General features: G+C 46.3%; 1 protein-coding gene across 1 annotated transcript in view; it reads left to right on the forward strand.

The window, feature by feature from the left end:
• CACNG4 (calcium voltage-gated channel auxiliary subunit gamma 4) overlaps window positions 1-24217 on the forward strand; it is an 81991-nt gene that overhangs the window by 56280 nt on the left and 1494 nt on the right. The window contains exons 2-3 of the mRNA XM_033961786.1: window positions 8162-8245; window positions 12724-12864. Coding sequence (XP_033817677.1) covers window positions 8162-8245; window positions 12724-12864 — 225 coding nt within the window. The remainder of the gene's footprint in view (window positions 1-8161; window positions 8246-12723; window positions 12865-24217) is intronic.

Consider the following 24217-nt stretch of genomic DNA (forward strand, 5'->3'; position numbering starts at 1 on the left):
AGGGATTGGGATGTGATATACCACTTGGACAAGGTGCATTAAGCTGTGTACAATCAGGTACTCAAGTATTTTACTACCCGTCCTGGTGGGCTCACAGTCTATCTAATGTACCTGGGGCAGTGGAGGATTAAGTGACTTGCCCAGGTCACAGGAAGCAATGCAGGGTTTGAACCTGTAGCTCTAACCACTGCACCACACTCTCCTCTGATACAATATCAGAAGTGAACCAAGTATAGAACAATGAAGCCATTGTGACATCACTGATGAGGTTGGCTCTTATTGGTGGAATGAGGCAAGTATGACATCACAAACTCAGCTCTGGAACGTTGCTACTATTTGGGTTTCTGACACGCATTATGACATCAGGGTTGGGACTTATATTCCACCTTTTTGTATTTTTACAACCGTACTCAAAGCGGTTTACATACAGGTACTTTAAGCATTTTCCTTATCTGTCCCAGTGGGATCACAACCTAATGTCCCTGGGGCAGTAGAGGATTAAGTGACTTGCCCAAGGTCACAAGGAGCAGCATGGGGTTTGAACCCACCACCTCAGGGTGCCAAGGCTGTAGCTCTAACCACGGCACCACACTCTCCTCTGATACAATATCAGAAGTGAGCCAAGTATAGAACAATGAAGCCATTGTGACATCACTGATGAAGTTGGCTCTTATTGGTGGAATGAGGCATTATGACATCAGGGAAAGGGACTAGGACTTGTAATGTAATGTAATGTAATTTATTTCTTATATACCGCTACATCCGTTAGGTTCTAAGCGGTTTACAGAAAATATACATTAAGATTAGAAATAAGAAAGGTACTTAAAAATTTCCCTTACTGTCCCGAAGGCTCACAATCTAACTAAAGTACCTGGAGGGTAATAGAGAAGTGAAAAGTAGAGTTAGAGGAAAAATAAAAATAAAATAAACATTTTAACAAGACAGCATTGATCTAAATACTTTGGAAGGTAGAAGAGAGGAGAGAAAGGAATAGAAGCAGAAGGGGGAGCCGTTGAACAGTAGAATTCTGGAGAAATTTAAATGATAGAAATAGAACAAAACAAAGACAAAAGGCAAAACAATAGATAAGATTAAAGATAAATCATAAGCTGGAAAGAAAAATAAAATAAAACTTTGTCTTCAATCCACGGTTTCAGCGTCAGTGATGAAGTGGAGCAAGTAAGTTTAGGAGGAGCGATTGACGTTTCCAGAAAGGGCTTCTTCAGGGAAGAGACTTGGCAGACAGTCCCAGGATGCCTATGTCTCCTCCCCTGCGATGTTCTCCCATCCATGCATTCCCTCCCAGACACACTACCCGTGCCCCAGCCCGCTCCAAGGAGGCTGCCCCAGATGAGGCCCACGGTGAATGCAGGATTCTCTCCTCTGCGGGAAAGCCGCCCGGAGCCGACAGTCGATCTTCTTAGCGGATTGCATGGGGGGAAGAGTTCACACTCTTGGTAGGATCGGGTCTGTGTGCTCTCGGTGGTTGTGGCTGGTCTCGTTGCTGCTTAGGTGTAAAAGCAGTTGATCTCCACTGCTGCTGATATTTAAAAGCAGGCAGATTGATCTCTCCAATGGACTGCAGGGGGAGGAGTTCACACTCCTGGCAGGATCGGGTCTGTGGGCTCTTGGTGGTTGCGGTAGGTCTCGCTGCTGCTTGTATGTAAAAGCAGTTGTTTTTCTACTGCTGCTGATATTTAAAAGCAGGTAGATTGATCTATCCAATGGAATGCTGGGGGAAGATCTTATATGTCTGGCTGGATCGTGGCAAAGGGTTCCCGGTAGTGGCGGCTGGTCCTATTGCTGCTTAGGTGTAAAAACAGTTGATCTTCTTATCGAATTGTAGGGGGGGGCGGATCTCACATTCCTGGCAGGTTCGGGTCTGTGGGTTCTTGGTGGTTGCGGATGGACCCGCTACTGCTTAGGTGTAAAAGCAGTTGTTTTCCCAATGCTGCTGATATTTAAAAGCAGGCAGATTGATCTCTCCAACAAATTGTATGGTGAAGAACATACACGTCTGGCTGGATTGGGACAAAAGCTCTCGATAGTGGCGGCTGGTCTTGGTGCTGCTTAGGTGTAAAAGCAGTTGATCTCCTACTTCTGATAATATTTAAAAGCAAGCATATTGATTTTTCCAACGGAATGCTGGGGGAAGAGCTTACTTGTTTGGCTGGATCAGGGCAAAGTGCTCTCGGTAGTGGTGGCTGGTCCTGTTGCTGCTTAGGTGTAAAAAACAGTTGATCTTCCTGGTGGACTGCAGGGGGAGGTGGAGCTCACACTCTTGGCTGGATCGGGTCTGTGTGCTCTTGGTAGTTGCGGATAGTTCCGCTGCTGCTGAGGTGTAAAAGCAGTTGATTTCCCACTGTTGCTGATATTTAAAAGCAGGTAGATTGATCTCTCCAATGGACTGCAGAGGGAGGAGCTCACATGCCTGGCTGGATCGGGGCAAAGGGCTCTTGGTAGTGGTGGCTGGTCCTGCTGCTGCTTAGGTGTAAAAGCAGTTGATTTTCCAAGCGAACTGCAGGGAGGGTGGAGCTCATATTTTTGCAGGACCGGGACTGCGGGTTTTTGGTGGGTTGGTCCCGTTGCTGCTTAGGTGTAAAAGCAATTGATCTCCCACTGCTGCTGATATTTAAAAGCAGGCAGATTGTCCAGGGAGAGGAGCTCTGCACTCAAACTGCCTTTTTTACAAGTACACTCAAAGCAATTTACATACAGGTACTTTAAGCATTTTCCTTATCTGTCCCAGTGGGATCACAATCTAATGTCCCTGGGGCAGTGGAGGATTAAGTGACTTGCCCAGGGTCACAAGGAGCAGCATGGGGTTTGAACCCACCACCTCAGGGTGCCAAGGCTATAGCGCTAACCACTGCACCACACTCTCCTCTGATACAATATCAGAAGTGAACCAAGTATAGAACAATGAAGCCATTGTGACATCACTGATGAAGTTGGCTCTTATTGGTGGAATGGGGCATTATGACATCAGGGAAAGGGGTTGGGACTTGTATTCCGCCTTTTTGTATTTTTACAACCGTACTCAAAGCGGTTTACATACAGGTACTTTAAGCATTTTCCTTATCTGTCCCAGTGGGATCACAACCTAATGTCCCTGGGGCAGTGGAGGATTAAGTGACTTGCCCAGGGTCACAAGGAGCAGCATGGGGTTTGAACCCACCACCTCAGGGTGCCAAGGCTATAGCTCTAACCACTGCACCACACTCTCCTCTGATACAATATCAGAAGTGACATCACTGATGAAGTTGGCTCTTATTGGTGGAATGAGGCATTATGACATCAGGGAAAGGGACTAGGACTTGTATACTGCCTTTTTTACAAGTACACTCAAAGCAATTTACATACAGGCACTTTAAGCATTTTCCCTATCTGTCCCAGTGGGCTCACAATCTATCTAATGTCACCGGGGCAGTGGAGGATTAAGTGACTTGCCCAGGTCACAGGGAGCAGCATAGGGTTTGAACCCACAACCTCAGGGTGCCGAGGCTGTAACTCTAACCATTATTTAGGATCCCTGCAAAATTAACACTTACAGTCCTCTAATAAGAATTAGATCAAATAAAGTGTGACCTGACAGCCCGATTGACAGCTGATGCTCAGATGAGGCAAGGGTCATCTTTAAAAGTGCAACGTTATCGGTTTGTTGGGACGGCTGCTCCTGGAAGTCACACATTGATGGAATTACATTTCTTAGGTTTTAAGGCAGAGAGAAAGAGAAAGGATTCAAGAGCAGAAAGTCTCTCCACGGGGGAATGAATTCTTCCAGCAAAGAGTAGCTGCTTTTCCGACCCACTTTGTTTCTGCTACTGTCAAGGAAAACAACCACATAAGCTGTTAGATCTGACACTTCCAAGGAAAGATAAAACTGAAAAGACACTAAGTTTATTCAGAGCTAGATGAAAAATACATTGCCTACCAAAAAAGCAAAAAAAAAAAAAAAAAAAAAAAAAGGATGCATCCAGAGCTCATTGATCACAAAACACAGGAAAGATGTCAGAGATTTTGTTGCTGTTGTTTTTATTTTGGTTACAAGGATGTATGAGGTGCTAGATCGACAGTACTGGAAACTGAACCCCTAAATCCAACACAGTAGTGCAAACAACTATTACGTTCCACAGTACAACCAGTGGATACCTCTAGTCTAGAGAATGACTAGACTAGAGGTATCCACTTCCCCGTCCCTGCAGGAAGTCAATGTCCCTGTCCCATCCCCGTGAGCTTTATTGCTATCTCTGTCCCTTTCCTGTAAGCTCTGCCTTAACCACATAAGCCTCGAACACTTATGATTTTAAAGTATTTGAGGCTTGTGCAGATGAGGACGGAGCCTGAGAAAAGGGGCAGGGACAGGAAAAGAACTTGCGGGGATGGGACGGGAAAATGAGTTCCCGTGGGGATGGGGAAAAATTTGTCCCTGTGTCATTCTCTACTCGGGAGAGCAGTATAGAAAATTTAATAAATAAATAGTGTGAAAAGTTTCAGCCTCTGATACCCAGAGCAGGTATTGTGACGTCATAATACCTCATTCCACCAATAAGAGCCAACCTCATCAGTGATGTCACAATGGCTTGATTGTCCTTTACTTGGCTCACTTTTACTACATTTTGATTTCTAGAGTGGTGCAGTGTAGAGCATGACATGGGGACAATTTTTTACCCGTCCCCGCAGGAACTCAATTTCCCCATCCCGTCCCTGAAAGTTTTGTTAATGTCCCAGTTCCTGCCCTATTCCTATAAACTCTGCCTTAACCACACAAGCCTCGAACACATATGATTGTAAAGTGTTTGAGGCTTGTGCAGATGAGGACGGAGCTTAGGCATTGGTGGAATGAGGCATTATGACATCACAATTTGCGCTCTAGAATGTTGCAACTTATGATATTAAAGTGTTTTGAGACTTGTGCAGATGAGGACGGAGCTTAGGCATTGGTGGAATGAGGCATTATGACATCACAATCTGAGCTCTAGAATGTTGCTACTTAGGATTTTAAAGTGTTTGAGGCTTATGCAGATGAAGACAGAACTTTCAGGAATGGGGCAGGGACAGGAAAAGAATTTGTGGGGCGGGATGGTAAAATTATCTCCTGTAGAGATGGGGAAAAATTTGTCCCCATGTCATTCTCTAGATACCTCAGCCACTAAAGAGTTCCGTTTGTGGCTCTTCCAAGAACAGAAATATTTTACAAGATTCCTAGTGGAAAGCAGTTAGGGGGCCATTCCGGTTTTTACTTTGAGCTCATTTGTGCGCACTTGATTTTTGTTATGCATGAATTTACAACACTCTCCTGTCCAGACCTGACTAGGAAAGCTGGAAGACCCAAACTAATTGGGCAATGGAAGACTTAAAATATTCCTTGAAAATGAAGTGTGGATCTCATACCAACTAAAGTGGTTTTATTGATATGAATATTTATTTCCACAAACCGAACTAAAACAGCAATTCCTCAACTCTATCGTTTTCTTCCAAAGCACTTGAAATTAAACAAGGAGTTCACTAAACTTACTGATCCTGTAACGATGTTCACAAAACCAGTTTTACTGGTTTTGCGTTCGTTCTTGTTTCCCGACCCGATTCACTAAACGGCCCAGTTTATGATCCCATCCGATCCACCCCTGCAAATTAGAATAACCCCATGCAAAATAGCCAAGCAATTGATTCGCTAACAATTGTTTAGCTAATTTGCCTCGGGTTTGACTATTGTCAAACCTGACTGCTGTAGACCTGTCAGTAACTGTTACCGAGAGGTCTGCCTGGGTTTTTTTTCTTTTCTTTTTTTTTTTAAATGGCCCATTTAAAAAAAAAAAAAAAGCCGGCAGAAGTCCTGACAGCAGTGACAGGAGACTGCTTCTCCTGTCACTACTGTCAGGGCTCTGCCCCAACTCAATCACTCGCTGAGCGATTGAGTCGGGGAGGGAAGAGATGCCAGATCATGAAGGGGATGGAGGGAACAGATGCCAGGGCATGGAGGGAAGAAATGGAGGGAGGAAGAGATGCCAGGGCATGGAGGGAAGACAGGGAGGGAGGAAGAGATGCCAGGGCATGGGGGAAGAGAGGGAGGGAGATATGCCAAGACATGGAGGGAAGGAGGAAAGTATGCCAGACCAAGGGAAAAGGAAGGAGGAGATTTCAGAGCATGGATGGGGAGGGAGAGATGTAAGGAAAGGAGCGATATGCCTGGGAATCAGGGAAGGGAAGGAGACAGATGCCAGACCATGGGGTGGGAAAGAAAGGAGAAGAGAGAGATGCCAGAGCATAAGGGAGGGGGTGGTGGCAGAGAAAAATGGAGAGGTGGCAGAGCTGAAATAAATCATGTACAAAGAAGAGAAGGGGCACAAAATAGACAGTTTGTGGAAGGAGAATAGAAAGAAGGAAGATGCTGTATGGAATAGGGAGAGGGCAGACATGGAAGGGGCATGGAAGACAGAGAGAGGACAGATGCTGGCTAGAATGAAGTGAGTGAAGACAAGATGAAACGACAAAAGATAGAAAAAGATTTTTTTTGTCAATAAATAAGATTATTATTATTATGATATTTGGTTTTATTCAATGTTAGTAGCTAGTTTAAACCGACTCCTAAAAAGATGGTTCTTGAAAAGAAATTTGGCTCTCAAAAGAAATCTTAAATCGTTGTACTGCTGATCTTTGGCTCTTTTGACTGAGTTTTACTGACCACTGAGCTGGGCAGTGGGAGGGGGGGGGATTAAGGGGCAGATTCTCAAAACTAAAATCTGCTAAACTGTCCCGGGCACCTTCTTGGTGAGGGCGCATGCACCCGTCCTCCTCTCCGACACCCCGCTTCTTCCCCGCCCCGTTGTCGCATGTGCGCGTATCACTTCCCCCCCCCCCCCCCGTACCTCAATAACATTCCTGGCGTAAGCAGCAACCCCCAACCTTCGATCGCACCAGCATCGGCTCTTCCTCTGATGTCACTTCCTGGACCTGCACCAGGAACATTATACAGCAGTGGTTCCCAAACCTGTCCTGAAGGACCCCCAGGCCAGTCGGGTTTTCAAGATAGCCCTGTTGAATATGCATGGAGCAGATCTGCATTCCTGGCATCTCCATTATATGCAAATCTCTGTCATGCATATTCATTAGGGCTATCTTGAAAACCCGACTGGCCTGGGGGTCCTCCAGGACAGGGTTGCGAAACACTGCCTTATAGCAGGGGTAGGGAACTCCGGTCCTTGAGAGCCGTATTCCAGTCGGGTTTTCAGGATTTCCCCAATGAATATGCATTGAAAGCAGTGCATGCAAATAGATCTCATGCATATTCATTGGGGAAATCCTGAAAACCCAACTGGATTGCGGCCCTCAAGGAGGGACTTTGAGATCTTTGATATAGAACAGGGGTGTCCAATGTCGGTCCTCGAGGGCCGCAGTCCAGTCGAGTTTTCAGGATTTCCCCAATGAATATGCATTGAAAGCAGTGCATGCAAATAGATCTCATGCATATTCATTGGGGAAATCCTGAAAACCCGACTGGACTGCGGCCCTCGAGGACCGACATTGGACACCCCTGATATAGAACATGTAAGAGACGTAACCTATACATCAGGGTTCCCCAAAGTCCCTCCTTGAGGGCTGAATCCAGTCGGGTTTTCAGGATTTCCCCAATGAATATGCATGAGATCTATGTGCATGCACTGCTTCCAATGCATATTCATTGGGGAAATCCTGAAAACCCGACTGGATTGCGGCCCTCAAGGAGGGACTTTGAGATCCCTGGTCTAGGTCATGTTTTTACTTAAATATTTTTATAAATATCTTTTGGTGAAACATCTGTTGGCTTCTCTTCTTAAGGAAGACTTGATCAGCTTGTTGTACTTGTGCTAAATTATCTCATTTCATGATTCTTGTCTGTACTTTCTGCATGATATGGTTATATCAGGTCTTGTTTATTCAAAGTTTACTTAAGTATAAAACTAAGAAAAACTTTTGAACTTAAAAAAAAAGAAGCCACTGGGCTTTGGGCAAATAGATTTTATGAGCAGATTTTTTATTTTTTCAGAAAGGGCACACAAGTGTTACTGAACCCATCGTACAGGAAACCAAAATGAAATGGACAGATACTTATTGCAGGCTCAGTTCTTTTCCTGTATGTTGTCGGACACTGACCTTTCATTATCTGTCTCCCGATGTTTAGGTCTTTATAAAGGAAACTGTTTTCGAATCAATCACTTTCCAGAGGACAATGACTATGATCACGATAGCTCAGAATATCTTTTACGTAAGTATTTCTATAAGTACAAAAAGTGTTTTTTGCCTAAAATGGTGCAGAAAATCAGACATGCACCAGTGAAACTGTACATCCAGGTCTTGTTTTCCCTAAGTGCATGGCCAGAGAAGGCCACAAACATAGTTTAGATCCATGCCTGGTTTTTCAGCTCCTCAGTGTATGGCCCAAAAATGGGGTTCTTGATTTATGTTTGAGCCTCCTTTGGACGATGGTGCTTTTTTCCTCCCCTCCCCACCCGACGACCAATAATACTATTTTCCACCCCTTCAGATGCCCGGCACTGCTATCCTCCACCCTCTTCCCATGACCAGCACTGCTATCCTCACTGATAACCATTGCTATCTGCTCCTCCACTCCCCGATAACCAGCACTGCTATTACCCTTCCCCTGATGACTGGCACTCCTATCTTCCCTCCCCTTGTTGACCGGCACTCCTGTCCTCCACTACCCACTACCCCCTGTTCCAGACCGACATCGCACTTACAGTCCCGATGTTGGGTATCATTAAGAAGGGTATCACGACCAGGACGAAGGAGGTCATCCTGCCACTGTATCGTGCAATGGTGCGCCCGCATCTGGAATACTGTGTCCAGTACTGGTCGCCGTACCTGAAGAAGGACATGGCAGTGCTTGAGGGGGTCCAGAGAAGAGCAACGAAACTGATAAGGGGTATGGAAAACCTCTCATATACTGACAGACTGAAGAAGCTGGGGCTGTTCTCCCTGGAAAAGCGGAGACTTAGAGGAGACATGATAGAAACCTTCAAGATCCTGAAGGGTATAGAAAAGGTAGACAGGGACAGATTTTTTAGATTATGGGGAACCACAAGTACAAGGGGGCACTCGGAGAAATTAAAAGGGGACAGGTTTAGAACAAACGCCAGGAAGTTCTTTTTCACCCAGAGGGTGGTGGATACATGGAACGCGCTTCGAGAGGCTGTGATAGGCCGGAGCACGTTACAAGGCTTCAAAGAAGGTTTGGATAGGTTCCTAGAGGATAAAGGAATTGAGGGGTACAGATAGGAGTAGAGGTAGGTTATAGGGATAGTCTGGGACCACTGCTCAGGCAATGGGCCTGATGGGCCGCTGCGGGAGCGGACCGCTGGGCGAGATGGACCTCTGGTCTGCCTCAGCGGAGGCAACTTCTTATGTTCTTATGCTCCGGAAGCCAAAGCTCTGTGCTGGGCTGAAGGACCTTGAGCGTCTGTGCATGCTCAAGACCTTCTGGTTCCCGCCCTCTCCGGGATTCTCGAAGGAAGTCCAGCAAGTCTTGAGCATGCACAGATGCTCAAGGCCCTTCACCAGTCCAGCACCGAGCATTGGCACAATTAAACCATAAGCTAATGAAGCAAACCAACAAAAGCTCAATAGACTTAAATTCCCATTCTTCAAACTTAACTAAGCCTTTGTACTCCTAAGAAAATCTGAGTAAGGTACAGAAGCAGATGCTTAATTTCCTACCAAGGGAGTAATTAAAATAAGAGAAACGACAACAGTTTTCAAAGCCTGGATAGACAAATAGGGCTGGATTCTAAAAATGGTCATCAGAAAATATCAGCAGTGGATCTGGATTGGCCCTGCTGCCACCCCCTCCCCCATTTACCCCTTCGTAATACTCATTTGATGTCAGATTTAATTCTTGACCAGACAGACACTTTCTTGGTGGGTGTAAAACCAGGCTCCAGCTTTGTATATTGAGCACAAACAATACTCCTCCCCCTCCCCCCCCTCACCACCCCCCTCGAACTACAAAAAGAAACTACACAGTGCATCTGACCTTCCCTGGGCCCCACCACGACATCTAGGGCCTGAGATTGGCATGGATCTCTATGCTGTTTTGGGTCACCTGACCCTCAAGATACTGCTCAGCAAGCTTTAAGACACGATTATCGCTCATCGCCCGATAAGCACATAACCTTGTAACTCAGGGATGGTGCAACTTATAACCCCTCTGAACCCCGTTATTACTGCCTTCATGCCAGCTAGGGTAGGTGGGCGTGTGACGATCTGCCTCTGATGGAAAGGGGAAAAGACCGGTGTCCCCCAGGAGCTGTTCTTTTAAATGCTGTCCCAGCCTGCCCTCTTCCCAAAACTACCTTGTCCTATCATGCTTCTCACCATCGGCAAGAAAGTCAGATTTAAAGTTGTTCCCTTTCACCTCCTACACCCTGCCCCCCTCCCCTACCCCTTACCTTATCTCCTGGAGCCTGTGCCCTTCCCCTCTTTGCCTTCCTAGATTTCGTGTCTCCTTCCCAATGGGTGATCAAACACCGGTTAACCAGCCCAATATTCCCATACCCTACCTTTGGGTGCCAGATTTATGTCTGTTGAACTCTGATGTAAATCCTGGTGCCCAACCTGGGTACGGTGGCCCATACAAGTTTCTCTTGCGCATAGTCCTTACTCAGTACAGTATCTGAGGAACTGAAGACATTGAGGGTCAGACGCAGATTCAGATGGGCTTCTTGAAAGAACTCTGCCAGGACTCCATGAAAAAACTAATGGTGGGCGTGGCAAAGTCCGTTTAAGAAAGCTACTGGAAGACTGAGCGAGTTGGGACTTGAAGGGCTGGAAATACTAAGCAGTGTACCCAATATCTTCTAGACAAGCTCGTCTATCAAGCCGGAATAGATCCTCCTGGTATCCCCGGGGATCAGTTGGTTCTTAATCATCGTTTTTCTTATTATATTCCTCCAGTAGGCGGTGAAGGAGCACCAAAGGGGAGTTTTCTCTTTGGTTATGCCCCTTCAGTCATGCACCTACAGCTTTGCAAAGAGTTGCTTTAAATAATCACATCTAGTTGCCACAACCTGGCATAACAGCTGGGGGAGGGATGATGAATTGCACACATGAAGGCCCTTTACGACTGGCCCTCCACAACTACAACTAGGTTTCTTTATCTTTATTGAACATTTATGTACTGTTTATAATGATTGGAAAGCTCCTTTCTCAATCTGCGAGAAAGCTTGATTTAAATACCTGCCCCCGGTCACTCTCACATAACATCATGGCCAGGGTAAGGGGACCCAATGACTTGTACACAAAAGGCTTCACATACTTGGCACTCCTGACTGCACCACTTTAGAAATCAAAATGTAATAAAGTGTAGGACAATCCAGCCATTGTGACATCACCGATGAGGTTGGCTCTTATTGGTGGAATGAGGCATTGTGACATCACAACACCTGCTCTGACGATCAGAGGCTGAAACTTTTCACACTATTTATTTATTCAATTTTGTCTACTGTTCTCTCAAGTAGAGAATGACGCAGGGACAAATTTTTATTTTCCCATCCCCGCCCTATTCCTGCAAGCTGTGTCCTCATCTGCACAAGCCTCAAACACCTTAAAATCATAAGCGTTCGAGGCTTGTATGGTTAAGGCAGAGCTTACAAGAAGGACAGGGACAGCGACCAAACTCGCGGGGACGGGGAAATTGAGTTCCTGCGGGGACAGGGACAAATTTGTCCCTGGGTCATTCTCTACTCCATAGCTCAACTGGGCTTCCTACACAAACCCTCGTCACGCTCTGGGTTCCTCCAGGTATCCTCCTCCCCCGTCTCCGATTTCCCCTCATCCACACCCCCACCTTTCTGCTTAAGTGTTTGAACATTGTAAAAATAAAATTAAAAATGTTAAGAGCAGAGAACATGAAAGACCCCTCTGTAACAATCTTTTCATGTTAGTCCCAGATCTCTTACTTGCTAGGAAGTCAATCGACTAACTTCCCAGTTTTCAACACTCTTGATCTTGCTTCATCTGTACTGTAAAATATAACATGACAGAAACCTTTCAACTTCTAAAAATGAACGACGCCACTGGACACACTATTTCAAATAAGGTTATTGTGTAAGAACATGGTAGATGAACCCTATTGAGAACAGAAGAGCTTGTCAAAATTCATTCCAGTTGCCAATTCTCAGTATTCAAAAGAGTTGTTTCCCAAGTCTAATGTGTTCTCTTGCCCCCAGCTGAGCTGTTGATGAAGCAGAGTTGTTTTCTGCGGCAAATACGCTTACACCTGCATTGTGAGGTCATAGAGCATTAGTGTTATAAGCTTAACATAGAATGGATTGCGATATCCGGGTTTTACTTCCATTGCTTTCAATGGAATTAAAACCTGGAGGTTTCAATCCATCCTCCTTTTTCTGGAGCCATTTGGAGGGTTACTAGATTTTCCATTTGGAAAATCCAGACCCCCCCCTAGACCCACCCCCCAGGCCCGCCCAGTTCACCCATCCCCGCCCTGTCCCACCCTGGCCCCACCCCCGCTGCCTGCTCTCGTTGGGCCGGGTTTTGAAAAGCCATCCGGACATGTCCGAGGAAATCCAGACGGCTGGTAACCCCAGTCTGGCCCCTTCAGAGCACAGGGAAGTTCACTACTCTTCCCCACCCCAGTGGAGTTTGTGGGAGAAAATGCACAAGCCACCCTGAACTAATTATGGTCTGTTTTATTTCCTTCATTTGCAGGTATCGTTCGAGCCTCCAGCGTGTTTCCCATCCTTAGTACAATATTACTGCTGCTCGGAGGCCTCTGTGTTGGAGCTGGGAGGATTTACAGCAGCAAAAGCAACATCATTCTCAGTGCGGGGATTCTGTTCGTAGCTGCAGGTAAAGGGAGGGGGGGGGGAGAAATGGCTTCTGTCAGGAATGTGAACTAGCTAGAAACGCAAGCCCCTGTTTCCAAAGAGTCTGGCTGTAGACAGTGCGAGACCCTAGATGACAAGGGCCGCGCACCATTCGGTTTTTCCACAATGAACATTCATGAAACGTATGTCCTCTCTGCGAGTCAGAGCTTTTGTTGGGAACCCACAGTTTGGGACACTCAATCATATGATGTCAACATATTTTTGACAAGTTTTTTAAAATATTGGCAGAGACAAAATAAATCAAGTCCCGACGTCAACCTCCCATCCCACTGTACATAAGGTTCTGCTGCTCTTATACAGATCAAAAGCATACAGTCCCAGGACTGGGGTTACCAGACCTCTGGATTTACCCGGACATGTTCTCAAAAACATAAGAATTGCCGCTGCGGGGTCAGACCCGTGGTCCATCGTGCCCAGCATTCCGCTCCTGCGGTAGCCCTTAGGTCAAAGACCAGCGCCCTAACTGAGACCAGCCCTACCTGCTTACGTTCCAGTTCAGCAGGAACTTGTCTAACTTTGTCTTGAATCCCTGGAGGGTGTTTCCCTCTCTTTGAGTCCCTGGAGGGTGTTTCCCCCTACAACAGACTCTGGAAGAGCGTTCCAGTTTTCCACCATTCTCTGGGTGAAGAAGAACTTCCTTAAGTTTGTACGGAATCTATCCAACTTCAACCTTAGAGAGTGCCCTCTCGTTCTCCCTACCCTGGAGAGGGTGAACAACCTGTCTTTATCTACTAAGTCTATCCCTTCAGTATCTCGAATGTTTCGATCATGTCCCCTCTCCTTCTTCTCTTTTCAAGGGAGAAGAGGCCCAGTTTCTCTAATCTCCGAGGATATGTCCGCGGAGATGTCCGAGGATATGTCCTGGCATCTGGAGTGTGTGGCGCAGTGGTTGGATCTACAGCCTCAGCACCCTGGGGTTGTGGGTTCAAACCCCGCGCTGCTCCTTGTGACCCTGGGCATGTCACTTAATCCTCCATAGCCCCAGGTACGTTAGATAGATTGTGAGCCCACCGGGACAGACAGGGGAAAATGCTTGAGTACCTGATTGTAAAAACCGCTTAGATAACCTTGATAGGCGGTATATAAAATCCTAATAAAATCCTAATAAAACTTGAAGTAGGCAGGACAGGAACAAGACAGAACTTGGTGATGTGTTGCATCACTCTTGCCTGGCACTGCCTGCTTTCTGTCTTCAGTGCCAGCAATGCTACCTGTAGGATGTATGGGTGTCCAGAGCCTGCATTCTTCCCATCAGGAATGCTGAAACATGAAATTGTTCAGAGGAAGGGAAAGGAAATGGGGACTTCTATACTGGTTTTTGTTGCTTTGGCACTTCAAAGCTAACATTCAAAGTGGTGGGCACTGGAGGATTAAGTGACTTGCCCAGGGTCACAAGCAGCAGCACTGGGATTTGATCTCACATCCTCTGGGTGCAGAGACAGCAGCTCTACCAGTGAGCCACCCCTTTGGTTTGTCCCAGTATGGCTATTCTTATGTTCTTATGTGAGCCAATTATAGGACAATCCAGCCACTGTGACATCACTGATGAAGTTGGCTGCTATTGGTAGAATGAGGCATTATGACATCACAATCTCAGCTCTGGAATGTTGCTACTCATTGGATTTCCACCAGGTACTTGGGACCTGGGTTGGCCACTGTTGGAAACAGGATACTGGGCTTGATGAAAGGGAAAGGGGACTTATATACTGCCTTTTTGTTGCTTTGGCACTGGATGATTAAGTGACTTGCCCGGGGTCACGAGGAACAGCACCAGGATTTGATCTCACAACCTCTACCAGTGAGCCACACCTTTGGTCTGTCCCAGAGCAGCATGAGCCAAGTATAAGACAATGAAGCCATTGTGACATCACTGCTGAGGTTGGCTCTTAGGCATTGGTGGAATGAGGCATTGTGATGTCACAATCTCAGCTCTGGAATGTTGCTACTCTTTGGGTTTCTGTCTGGTACTTGGGACCTGGGTTGGCCACTGCTGGAAACAGGATACTGGGCTTGATGAAAGGGAAAGGGAATGGGGACTTGTATACTGCCTTTTTGTTGCTTTGTCCGGGGTCACGAGGAACAGCACCGGGATTTGATCTCACAACCTCGGGGTGCAGAGGCAGCAGCTCTACCAGTGAGCCACAGCAGACTCTGAGGGACTCCCAGGGGACCTGCCGCCTGCCCTGCACCACGACTTCAGCTGAGATTTACTGCAGCACTGCCCTTAGCTAAAATCAAAGCAGATTTTACAGGAACATTGGGCCCCAGTGATTCCAACACCTGCCCTGATCTGAATAAAGAAATAATCAACCATCCCTAATATTAATGCTAGCTAAGAGGCTTCTTTGGCAAGAAGTGACTTGGATTGTTGTTTGCACAATACGAATCTTCAGTAACCCAACACAGTGGTTATCAAATGGGGTGTTTTTTTTCTTTTTTTACCAGACATGATTCTATCTTAAATCTTAGAAATTCACATGACCCCCCAGATAATGATGAAAACAAAAATAGGAAAACATCTACACTTCCCCCTCACCATTCGTGGTTTCCACACTTGTGGTTTCACAAATTCACGATTTTTGGGGGGGGAGGAAGCTCATATTTTATCACATTCCCGCCTCTCTCCTGGCATCCCGGCCTTACCTGGTGGTCTAGCAGGCTTTCGGGGCAGGAGTGATCTTCCTACGCTCCTGCCCCGTGTAGATCGCCAATAGGAAATGGCTGCCGTGAGCTCCCGCCGTAGTCTCAAGAGACTACGGGAACTCACGGCAGTCATTTCCTATTAGCAATCTGCACGGGGCAGGAGCATAGGAAGATCGCTCCTGCCCCGAAAGCCTGCTAGACCACCAGGTAAGGCCGGGATGCCGGGGGGAAAGCAGGAGGGAGGCGGGGGTAGGTCAGAGCTGGACAAGAAGATATTTGCAGTTTTTCTCCATTCGCGGTCCGGCTCTGCCCATATCCCCCGCGAATACCGAGGGAGAAGTGTACTACCGTCCCCTCCCCTCACTTATCCAAAGCATGAAGGCAGCAAAAGCACAGGGCCCTGTCTGACAGTTTGCGCTCGCAAGCCCCAGTCCTCTGTACAGATTTCCAGTCTAGCAAGACAGCCCATAGGAGGGGGCCCAGACTGTCTCTTCTGGGAATGGGTTAACAGTGGAAACCCAAAGGGAGGAGACGCCCTGTTCCTGTGACCTCATGGAACAGAAATAACTCTCTCCGTTACATGGTTACCAGACATCATGCAAATTACACATTTAAATCTTAGACTAGAGAATGACCCGGTGACAAAATTCATCACTGTCCCCGTCCCAGCGGATAACCACGGGAATCCATCTTCATGTCATTCTTTAAGGAAAGAGGGAAGAATCAGAGTATGAATGGCCACAACCACTGACCCGCAAGCTTTGCTCTGAAGAATGCTGGTGTAGAAGGACCGAGGTTGAAACAGACACTACAGAATGACAGTCTCTGGTATCCAGAGCAGATATTGTGATGTCATAATGCCTCATTCCACCAGTGCCTAAGAGCCAATCACATCAGTGATGTCACAATGGCTTCATTATCCTTGGCTCACATAAGAATCAGAGTATGAATGGCCATAACCACTGACCCGCAAGCTTCGCTTTGAAGAATGCTGATGTAGAAGGACTGAGGTTGAAATAGACACGAAAAAATGACATGGGATTATTTCCCACGGTTATCCGCAGGGACAGGAACGGTGATGAATTTTGTCACCGTGTCAAACACACTTCCCAGAGAAAGCATTCGCACATGTCAGTTCTCAGTCACCCCAAGTGAGTCCTTCTACTAGGGTACATAAGTCCAAACAGCTTTTCAAAACCTGCCACTTTGTCCGGGTTTTGAAAAGCGGTGACAGGCAGGGAGGAAGTCTGCGCATGCGCGGACTTCCTTCCTGCCCGACAAGAGCAGGCAGTGGGGGCGGGGCTAGGGCAGGCTTGGGGGCGGGATTAGGGGGTGGGTGTAACTAGGTGGGCCTGGGGGAAGGAAAATCTGGCAACTCTAAACTTTCAATCCCTTCAACACATGTATCAGGGCTAGCTTCAGGGGCTGTGGCACCCTGAGCCAGCCTTTGCACCAGCCACCCCCTTTTCTCTCCCATAAAAATCCTCTTCCTTGTAATAAAAGGTTCCAAAATCCTAAATCTTGGGTCCACCATCTCTCTTGCAGGAGGGAGAGGAGAAAAAGGGAAAGATGACAGACTGTGATTTTGGCATCCTGAACCAGTGCCCCACCTGGCCATAGGGTGAGAGCCAGCCCTGCACGTAGATTTCAAATCTGTATAAGCAAAGTATTCCACTGTGTAAGTTCCTTATGTCAGTCCGACAACTGTTTTTCCAGCTGTACGGAGAACGGAACATAGCTCATTTGAATATGTTTTTAAGACTTTTTGTTCTCAAAAACCATCTGCATAAGTACTCATTGTTACCAAACAATTACCAAAGCACGACTTACTACGAAGATATAGACCATGAAAGTGGATGGATCTTTTACCACCAAGGACAAATGACAGGCATTTGGTGACTCAAAAGCTTGGATTAAGAGCATTGTCAAATCACTTGAGCACAGGGTGAAAATCAACCGGGGAAAGGAGTGAACAAAACAACGGAAAGGAAAGAGCAGAGGTGACCCCTGGGTGCCCAATGCTGAGACTCGACACGCTTGGTTTCAACCGAAAAGGCCTGCCTCAGAAGTCTGTATATGTGTTCACTGATGTTTATTTATTTAAAACATTTCTAATCCGCCTTTGCCCAAGGTGGCTCACGATATCACGTACACAATTCAGGTTTGAACATCTTAAAAAGTCATATACGTCAGTAAAAATCATAAGATTATATGAACCTATAGATTACCTCTCAGCCATTCATCTACAGTGTTCCCCCGGTCGTTCGCAGTCAGCGGTTCGCGGTCCCGGTCATTCGCGGTATTTTACGACCGCGAACCGCCGACAAAGAGAGGGCAGCAGGAGAGAGCAGCCGGAGCGCCGCAAGTGCAGAATATCACTGGCGGTATGCTCCGACCGCCTCTTCCTGCACTAAGTCGGTCCTTATCCAATCAGGAGCTGCTATGACACGCAGCTCCTGGTTGGATAAGGCCCGACTTAGTGCAGGAAGAGGCGGTCGGAGCGTACCACGAGTGATTTCCTGCACTCGCGGCGCTCCGGCTGCTCTCCTGCCGCCCTCTTCAGGCTCCCCCATGAAAAACCATATTCGCGGTTTTTTCAAGATTCGCGGGGGTTCCTGGAACGGAACTCCCGTGAATATCAGGGGAGTACTGTATTATCATTGCTTCACAATAAAGCAAAACAGATCTAAATCTGTAAAAGAAGATGACATTCAGAAGATAATAATAATAATAATTTTATTCTTATATACCGCCATCCCGAAAAAGTTCTAGGAGGTTTACAACAAGGTGAGCTAATACAGGGGATACAGATAAAATACAAATTAGAATAATGGACTTAAAAACAGATAAAGACAGAAAGCATTTAATGCAGAAAATACCAGCATGGCAGGGAAAGAAGTAATACATAGAACAGATCAAATACATCAAGTTGAATATAAGGAACTTGATTGAAAAAATGAAGCAGAATGCATTAAGATACCAGCCTATCAAGATTCCGGAATCCCAGAGAGTAACAAGATTCTAGAATCCCAAAGAGTAGCAACATTCCATTCAGAATCAAAAAGAATAGCAAGATTCTGGAATCCTGGAGAGTAACAAGATTCTAGAACCCCAAAGAGTAGCAACATTCCATACAGAATCTCAAAGAATAGCAAGATTCCAGAATCCCAGAGAGTAACAAGATTCTAGAATCCCAGAGTAGCAACATTCCATACAGAATCTCAAAGAATAGCAAGATTCCAGAATCTCAGAGAGTAGCAACATTCCATACAGAATCTCAAAGGATAATAATAATTTTATTCTGGAAAAGTTCTAGGCGGTTCACAACAAGGTGAGCTAATACATGGGATACAGATAAAATACAAATTAGAATAATGGATTTAAAAACAGATAAAGACAGAAAGCATTTAATGCAGAAAATACCGGCCTGGCAGGGAAAGAAGTAATACATAGAACAGATCAAATACATCAAGTTGAATATAAGGAACTTGATTGAAAAAATGAAGCAGAATGCATTAAGACATTGGTTCCCAACCCTGTCCTGGAGGACCACCAGGCCAATAGAAGATAGAATGTTAACTTAATAAAGCAGGATATTAGCTTATAAAAAGCCCGTACAAACAGATGGGTCTTAAGCAGCTTTCTAAATTGCATTAGATTTTTACAAAACCGTTACGGTACCAGTCAACGCATTCCACATAAAAGGTCCAGCTATAGAAAACCATGAATTTTTGGTCCATACATATTGTAAAATATTCCCCTTTGTTGTGTCTAACAACCAACGATTCTGTGGCCTCAGCGTCCTTGGCGGAGTACATAGAGTTAGGCATTTTGCCAAATAATTTGGCAGAATGTCATAAGCGCCTTGTTGTACCAGTTTTAAAACTTTGAATTTTTATCTGAACAGCAGTGAACACGTATCGTAAATAGGGGAACGCGTTTCACACTGCCGAACACGCCAGCTATAAAACGTCTGGATTTCCCCAGACATGTCCTTTTTGAGGCCACGTCCGGGGTTCCGGACGGCTTTTCAAATCCCGGCGTTTTGGGTTCTGAAAAGCCCCCTCAAATTGCGTTAGGCAGATGCCACGCGATGATATTACGTGCATGCGCAGACGTTTTCCCTGCCTGACAAGATCAGGCAGCAGAGGACGAGGCTAGGGCGGGACTGGAGGCGGAATTAGTGTTAAAGGGCGGGAATGGGCAGAACTGGACGTGCCTGGGGGGCGGGTCTAGGAAAATCTGGCAACCCTACTTTTAAAGCAATATATGACTTCATTTTCATTCCTCCAGTTATTGACTCTTTGCACAAGAAAATAATGACACATAATTTCTACAGGGAATGATTTCTTGAGATACTTCTCGATATCTTTCTGATTTCTATACAGACTCCTGAGGCAGGCCTTTTCAGCCGAAACACGAGCATGTCTACATGCAATAAAGCATTGAGCACCCCAGGTCTCCTTAGCTGTTTTCTTTGCTTTCCTATTTTGGGAAGGTTGATATCTCCTGTTTCTTTGTGGTGAATAAAGCAATGCCATTTTATGTATTCAGAACTGAGGCAGAGATCAGTTCCCTAGTTGCTCTCTTTTGTAACGGTGCAATCAGGGAAATAGCAGGATGGCCACCGGGATGGTCTCGGGGCTCAAGGACCTCTCGTACGAAGAGAGGCTGAAAAATTTGCGGCTCTACTCTCTCGAAGAACGTAGGGAGAGAGGAGACATGATCGAGACATTTAAACATATCACCGGCCGTGTCAAGATGGAAGAGGAGATTCTCTTTCTCAAGGGACCCTCGGCCACAAGAGGGCATCCGCTCAAACTCAGGGGCGGGAGATTTCATGGCGACACCAGGAAGTATTTCTTCACCGAGAGAGTGGTTGATCCTTGGAATGAGCTCCCGGTGCAGGTAATCGAGGCCAACAGCGTGCTAGATTTTAAGAGCAAATGGGATGCCTTAGGAGGTTAAGTTAAGGAGATTGGTCATTAGGAGTGGGATCTCTAGCAAAGTAGACTTGGGGGTGGGTCAGTAGAGTGGGCAGACCTGATGGGCTATGGCCCTTATCAGCCGTCTTTTTCTATGTTTCTATGTTTTCAACATTTGATCTAAAGCAAAAAGGGGAGGCCAAGTCTTTTCTCCATAGTTGTATCCAACGATTCTGTCCTCTCCCTGGCTATACCCAATCAATTGGGTTTAAATATGAATTTGTAACCCCTAATGCTTAAAGAACAAGGAAGCCAGGGTTCATCGTTCATTGCCTCAGGTACAACTTAGGATTGTGTCCCAAGTGCCGAGAAATGACTCGTGTACCCAACTAACTTTGAGCCGAGGTGGAAAATCCCAACCCGTGCTTGAGAAATAGGGCAAGCATAGACGATCGTGGTCATGAACAAAACGGGCATCATTCCTTGCCAATGTATATTCCCCAAATTCTACAACTGGCACCTCAAAGTCAGGAGCGCTGTCAGAGAATAGGGACCTGTTACTCATGCAACATGATTTACCAATTGTTGATAACGACCGACAATTGGCGTAAGACATAAGCCCCTACTCTATAAACACACCTAACGTTTCATGTGCAAACGCAACCGGGGGGGCATTAAAGCGGGAGGGGCACGGGCATGTCGGGGTGTTCAGACTATTTTCGCTTGCACTTTATAGAATGGCAACATTGACGCGTACAACCACCATGTGTACATGCCACAATTTACGCCAGCCATAGAAACCACGTAAGTGGTTGTGCCTCATATTCGGCGTATAACCGTAAATTTACGCTATTACTATCACCCAAATCTGCCATTGTAGAATACTCACTTAGTGCCCAGTGTATGGGCGCTTTTAGTGACCTCTATTGAACTGAGCCCATTACGCTTTAACTATGTGATCTGTAGGATGCGCAAGGTCAAAAGTTTTGCCATTTGATTCCCTTCCTCCATGATTTTCAGGCACTCTTTTGGTTCCACACATGGATTTTTAATCTCCTTACATGGGCAGGTTTATTGCACACCCAGTAATTAGCAGGCTAATGCACTCACACTAGACTTTTAAGATGCATTAATGAGCTAAATGTATACTAAGCGAGGCACGTCATTATTCGTTGTTGTCCATTGTCTTGACCAATCTGAACAAATGTAGAACTATAACAAGAGTTTGCTATCAATTGTTCAGTTATAGAGGCGCAAGTGCCTATTGCAAACACCGGTAACAGGCAGATTTGGCAAAACAAAACAGAGCCCATGGGAGTAAGAGAGTGACCGCCAACCAAAGGAGGAGACGATAACCTCTGCAGAACCAACCACAGGGTCCAATAGAAGAGATCAGAGTTTGCCTGGTCTTCAAACCCACATTGTTGGCAACCAAATATAAAATCTATATGAACAATCATCCGTAGCAGATCATGGACTCGGCATGGGCTGTGTTTCAGCTAAATAGCCTGCATGACAGCCCATGTCGCGTCCAGGATCTTCTACGTGTGTCTATGATCTGCTACAGATGATTGTTCATATAGATTTTATATTTGGTTGCCAATAAAGTGGGTTTGAAGACCAGGTGTACTCTGCTTTCTTTGATTGGACTAAGAGGGTAACTGCAGCTGGCTATTCTGCACCAGTTGTAGCAGTGGCAAAGCGAGGGTGAGAGGCACCCAGGGCATCGGTACCCCTCTTTTCCATCCCAGCTCCTTCCCCCCTCCCCCCCTCCCCGCCGCATGCACCCTTTCCCTACCCTGTACTTCTTTTAACATTGTCAACTCGCTGCTCGCATCGGCTATCTCTCTGACATCACTTCCTAGACGCCGGACCCAGAAGTGACGTCAGATGGAGAGCCGACACTGGCGCGCGCGCAGCAGGTTGGAGTTGCTGCTCGTGCCGGTGAAGAGATAGATAAGGTGGGGGGAAGCGAAGGCGCACACGCGACAGGTTAGGACGAGAAGGAATGGGGGCAGAGAAGAGGAGGGGTGCCGACCCCCAGAACAGTCCACCCTTACTATGCCACTAATTCTGGGCATCAATGCTGGCACTTTGAAGACACTCCACATATCCAGATTGTTAGCGTCAGACACAAGGACTGGGGTTATCTAAGAGAAACCCCAAATTCTAGAAATGGTACTTAAAAGTTTAGCACATAATTGAACACCCAGGTATCCAAGGATCTCTGATTGCAAATACAAGTCCTTTCTGGACAGAACCTTTAAGTTTCAAGCTTGTAAACAGCAGACCTGGCTAGGCAAATACATCAACAGAACCAGGTTGAACTACGGCGCATTTCGGAAAGAAATTAAGACAGCACTGTTCGACAGATTTATCTCCTAATCAGATACCATTCTAAAACTATCAACACCATGCTGATAACTTTGAGAAATATGTGTATCTTTTACTAATTGTATTCTGTAATTCGCTGATTGTCCAGCTCTCTTCACTGTAAACCGTCTGGAAGTCGCATGATTGTGGCGGTATAGAAAAAAACAAAATTAGTTTAGAATCAGTTTTGAGGTATAACAATTAGCTAATCAGTGCTAAATTGACACCTGATTAAAGAAGAGAACCAATAACTGGACCTAACAAGCGCTAATTTTTATTATGAGTGTAACTAGACTTATGTCCCTGCTCTGAACTGGGAGCCTAATTTCTCTTGTGCACAACTGCAAAGGGGTGTTAACACGGGAGGGACATGGGCATGTCAGCAGCACTCTATCCCTGCACGCAATTTATCGAATACTTGCTTTTAAATGGTCAACTGCCGCAAACGGGCACCACGCTGTTTATGCACAGCGCGATTGGACCCTGACGTTGGGCATTATAACTGTGCACTTACAAACATGCACTTACATAACCAATTTGGTGTGTAACTGTGCCGTTATAAAATACCAGCTTAGCGCCTAGTATTTTGATACCTTACCGAAGTTAAGGTGCCAGAATAGAACGACAGAACATTCTATATCGGCAATTGCTACAGACTGGATGGACCATTCGGGTCTTTATCTGCCACTATCTACTATGTTACTGTTCCTAGGTCAGGGATCGGCAATCTTTTTAAAGCAAAGAGCCAATTTATTCTAAAAATTCGACCCAAGATTTACAAAGAGCCACACCAGGTAGAAAAGGGAGTTTGAGATATTCCAGGTCTCTCACTCTCTCTTCCCTCCCCAAGGTCTAGCTTCTCTCCTCTCTTTCTTCCCTCCAACCCCTCGCAGGTCTCTGCACCTCTCTTCCCTCCCTCCCTTGTCCTCCTCCCCTCAAACCATAGCCAAGGTTCTCTCCCTTCTCTAGTCCCCGACCCTTTAATCTCTCTCCCAACCCCAGTATCCCCCTCCCCCCAGGCCTACCAAGGTACCTGTGGGGGGTCTTTGTGGCAGGAGGGTGGCCCTTTCGCTCTTGCCTCCACGTGGCTGCCCTGACCTTTCACACCTGCTCATGGCATTTCCTGTAGTACTGTGAGCTGCCATGAGAGGTCGTGGCAGCCATTTTAGAAGCCAGCCACGAGGAGGCAGGAGTGAGAGGGCTGTGCTCTTGCCACAAAGACCCCCGCTAGACCACCAGGTACCTCAGAAGGCCCAGGGGCGGGGGGGGGGGGTGAACTGTAGAGTTGGGAGGGAGCTTAAAAGATCAGGACCTAGGGATCCACATGGCAGAATAGCCGCAGGTTGCCGACCCCTGCACTAGGTTAATGGCTAC

This window comes from Geotrypetes seraphini, chromosome 10, assembly GCF_902459505.1.
Source record: "Geotrypetes seraphini chromosome 10, aGeoSer1.1, whole genome shotgun sequence".
NCBI classification, from domain to species: Eukaryota; Metazoa; Chordata; class Amphibia; order Gymnophiona; family Dermophiidae; genus Geotrypetes; species Geotrypetes seraphini.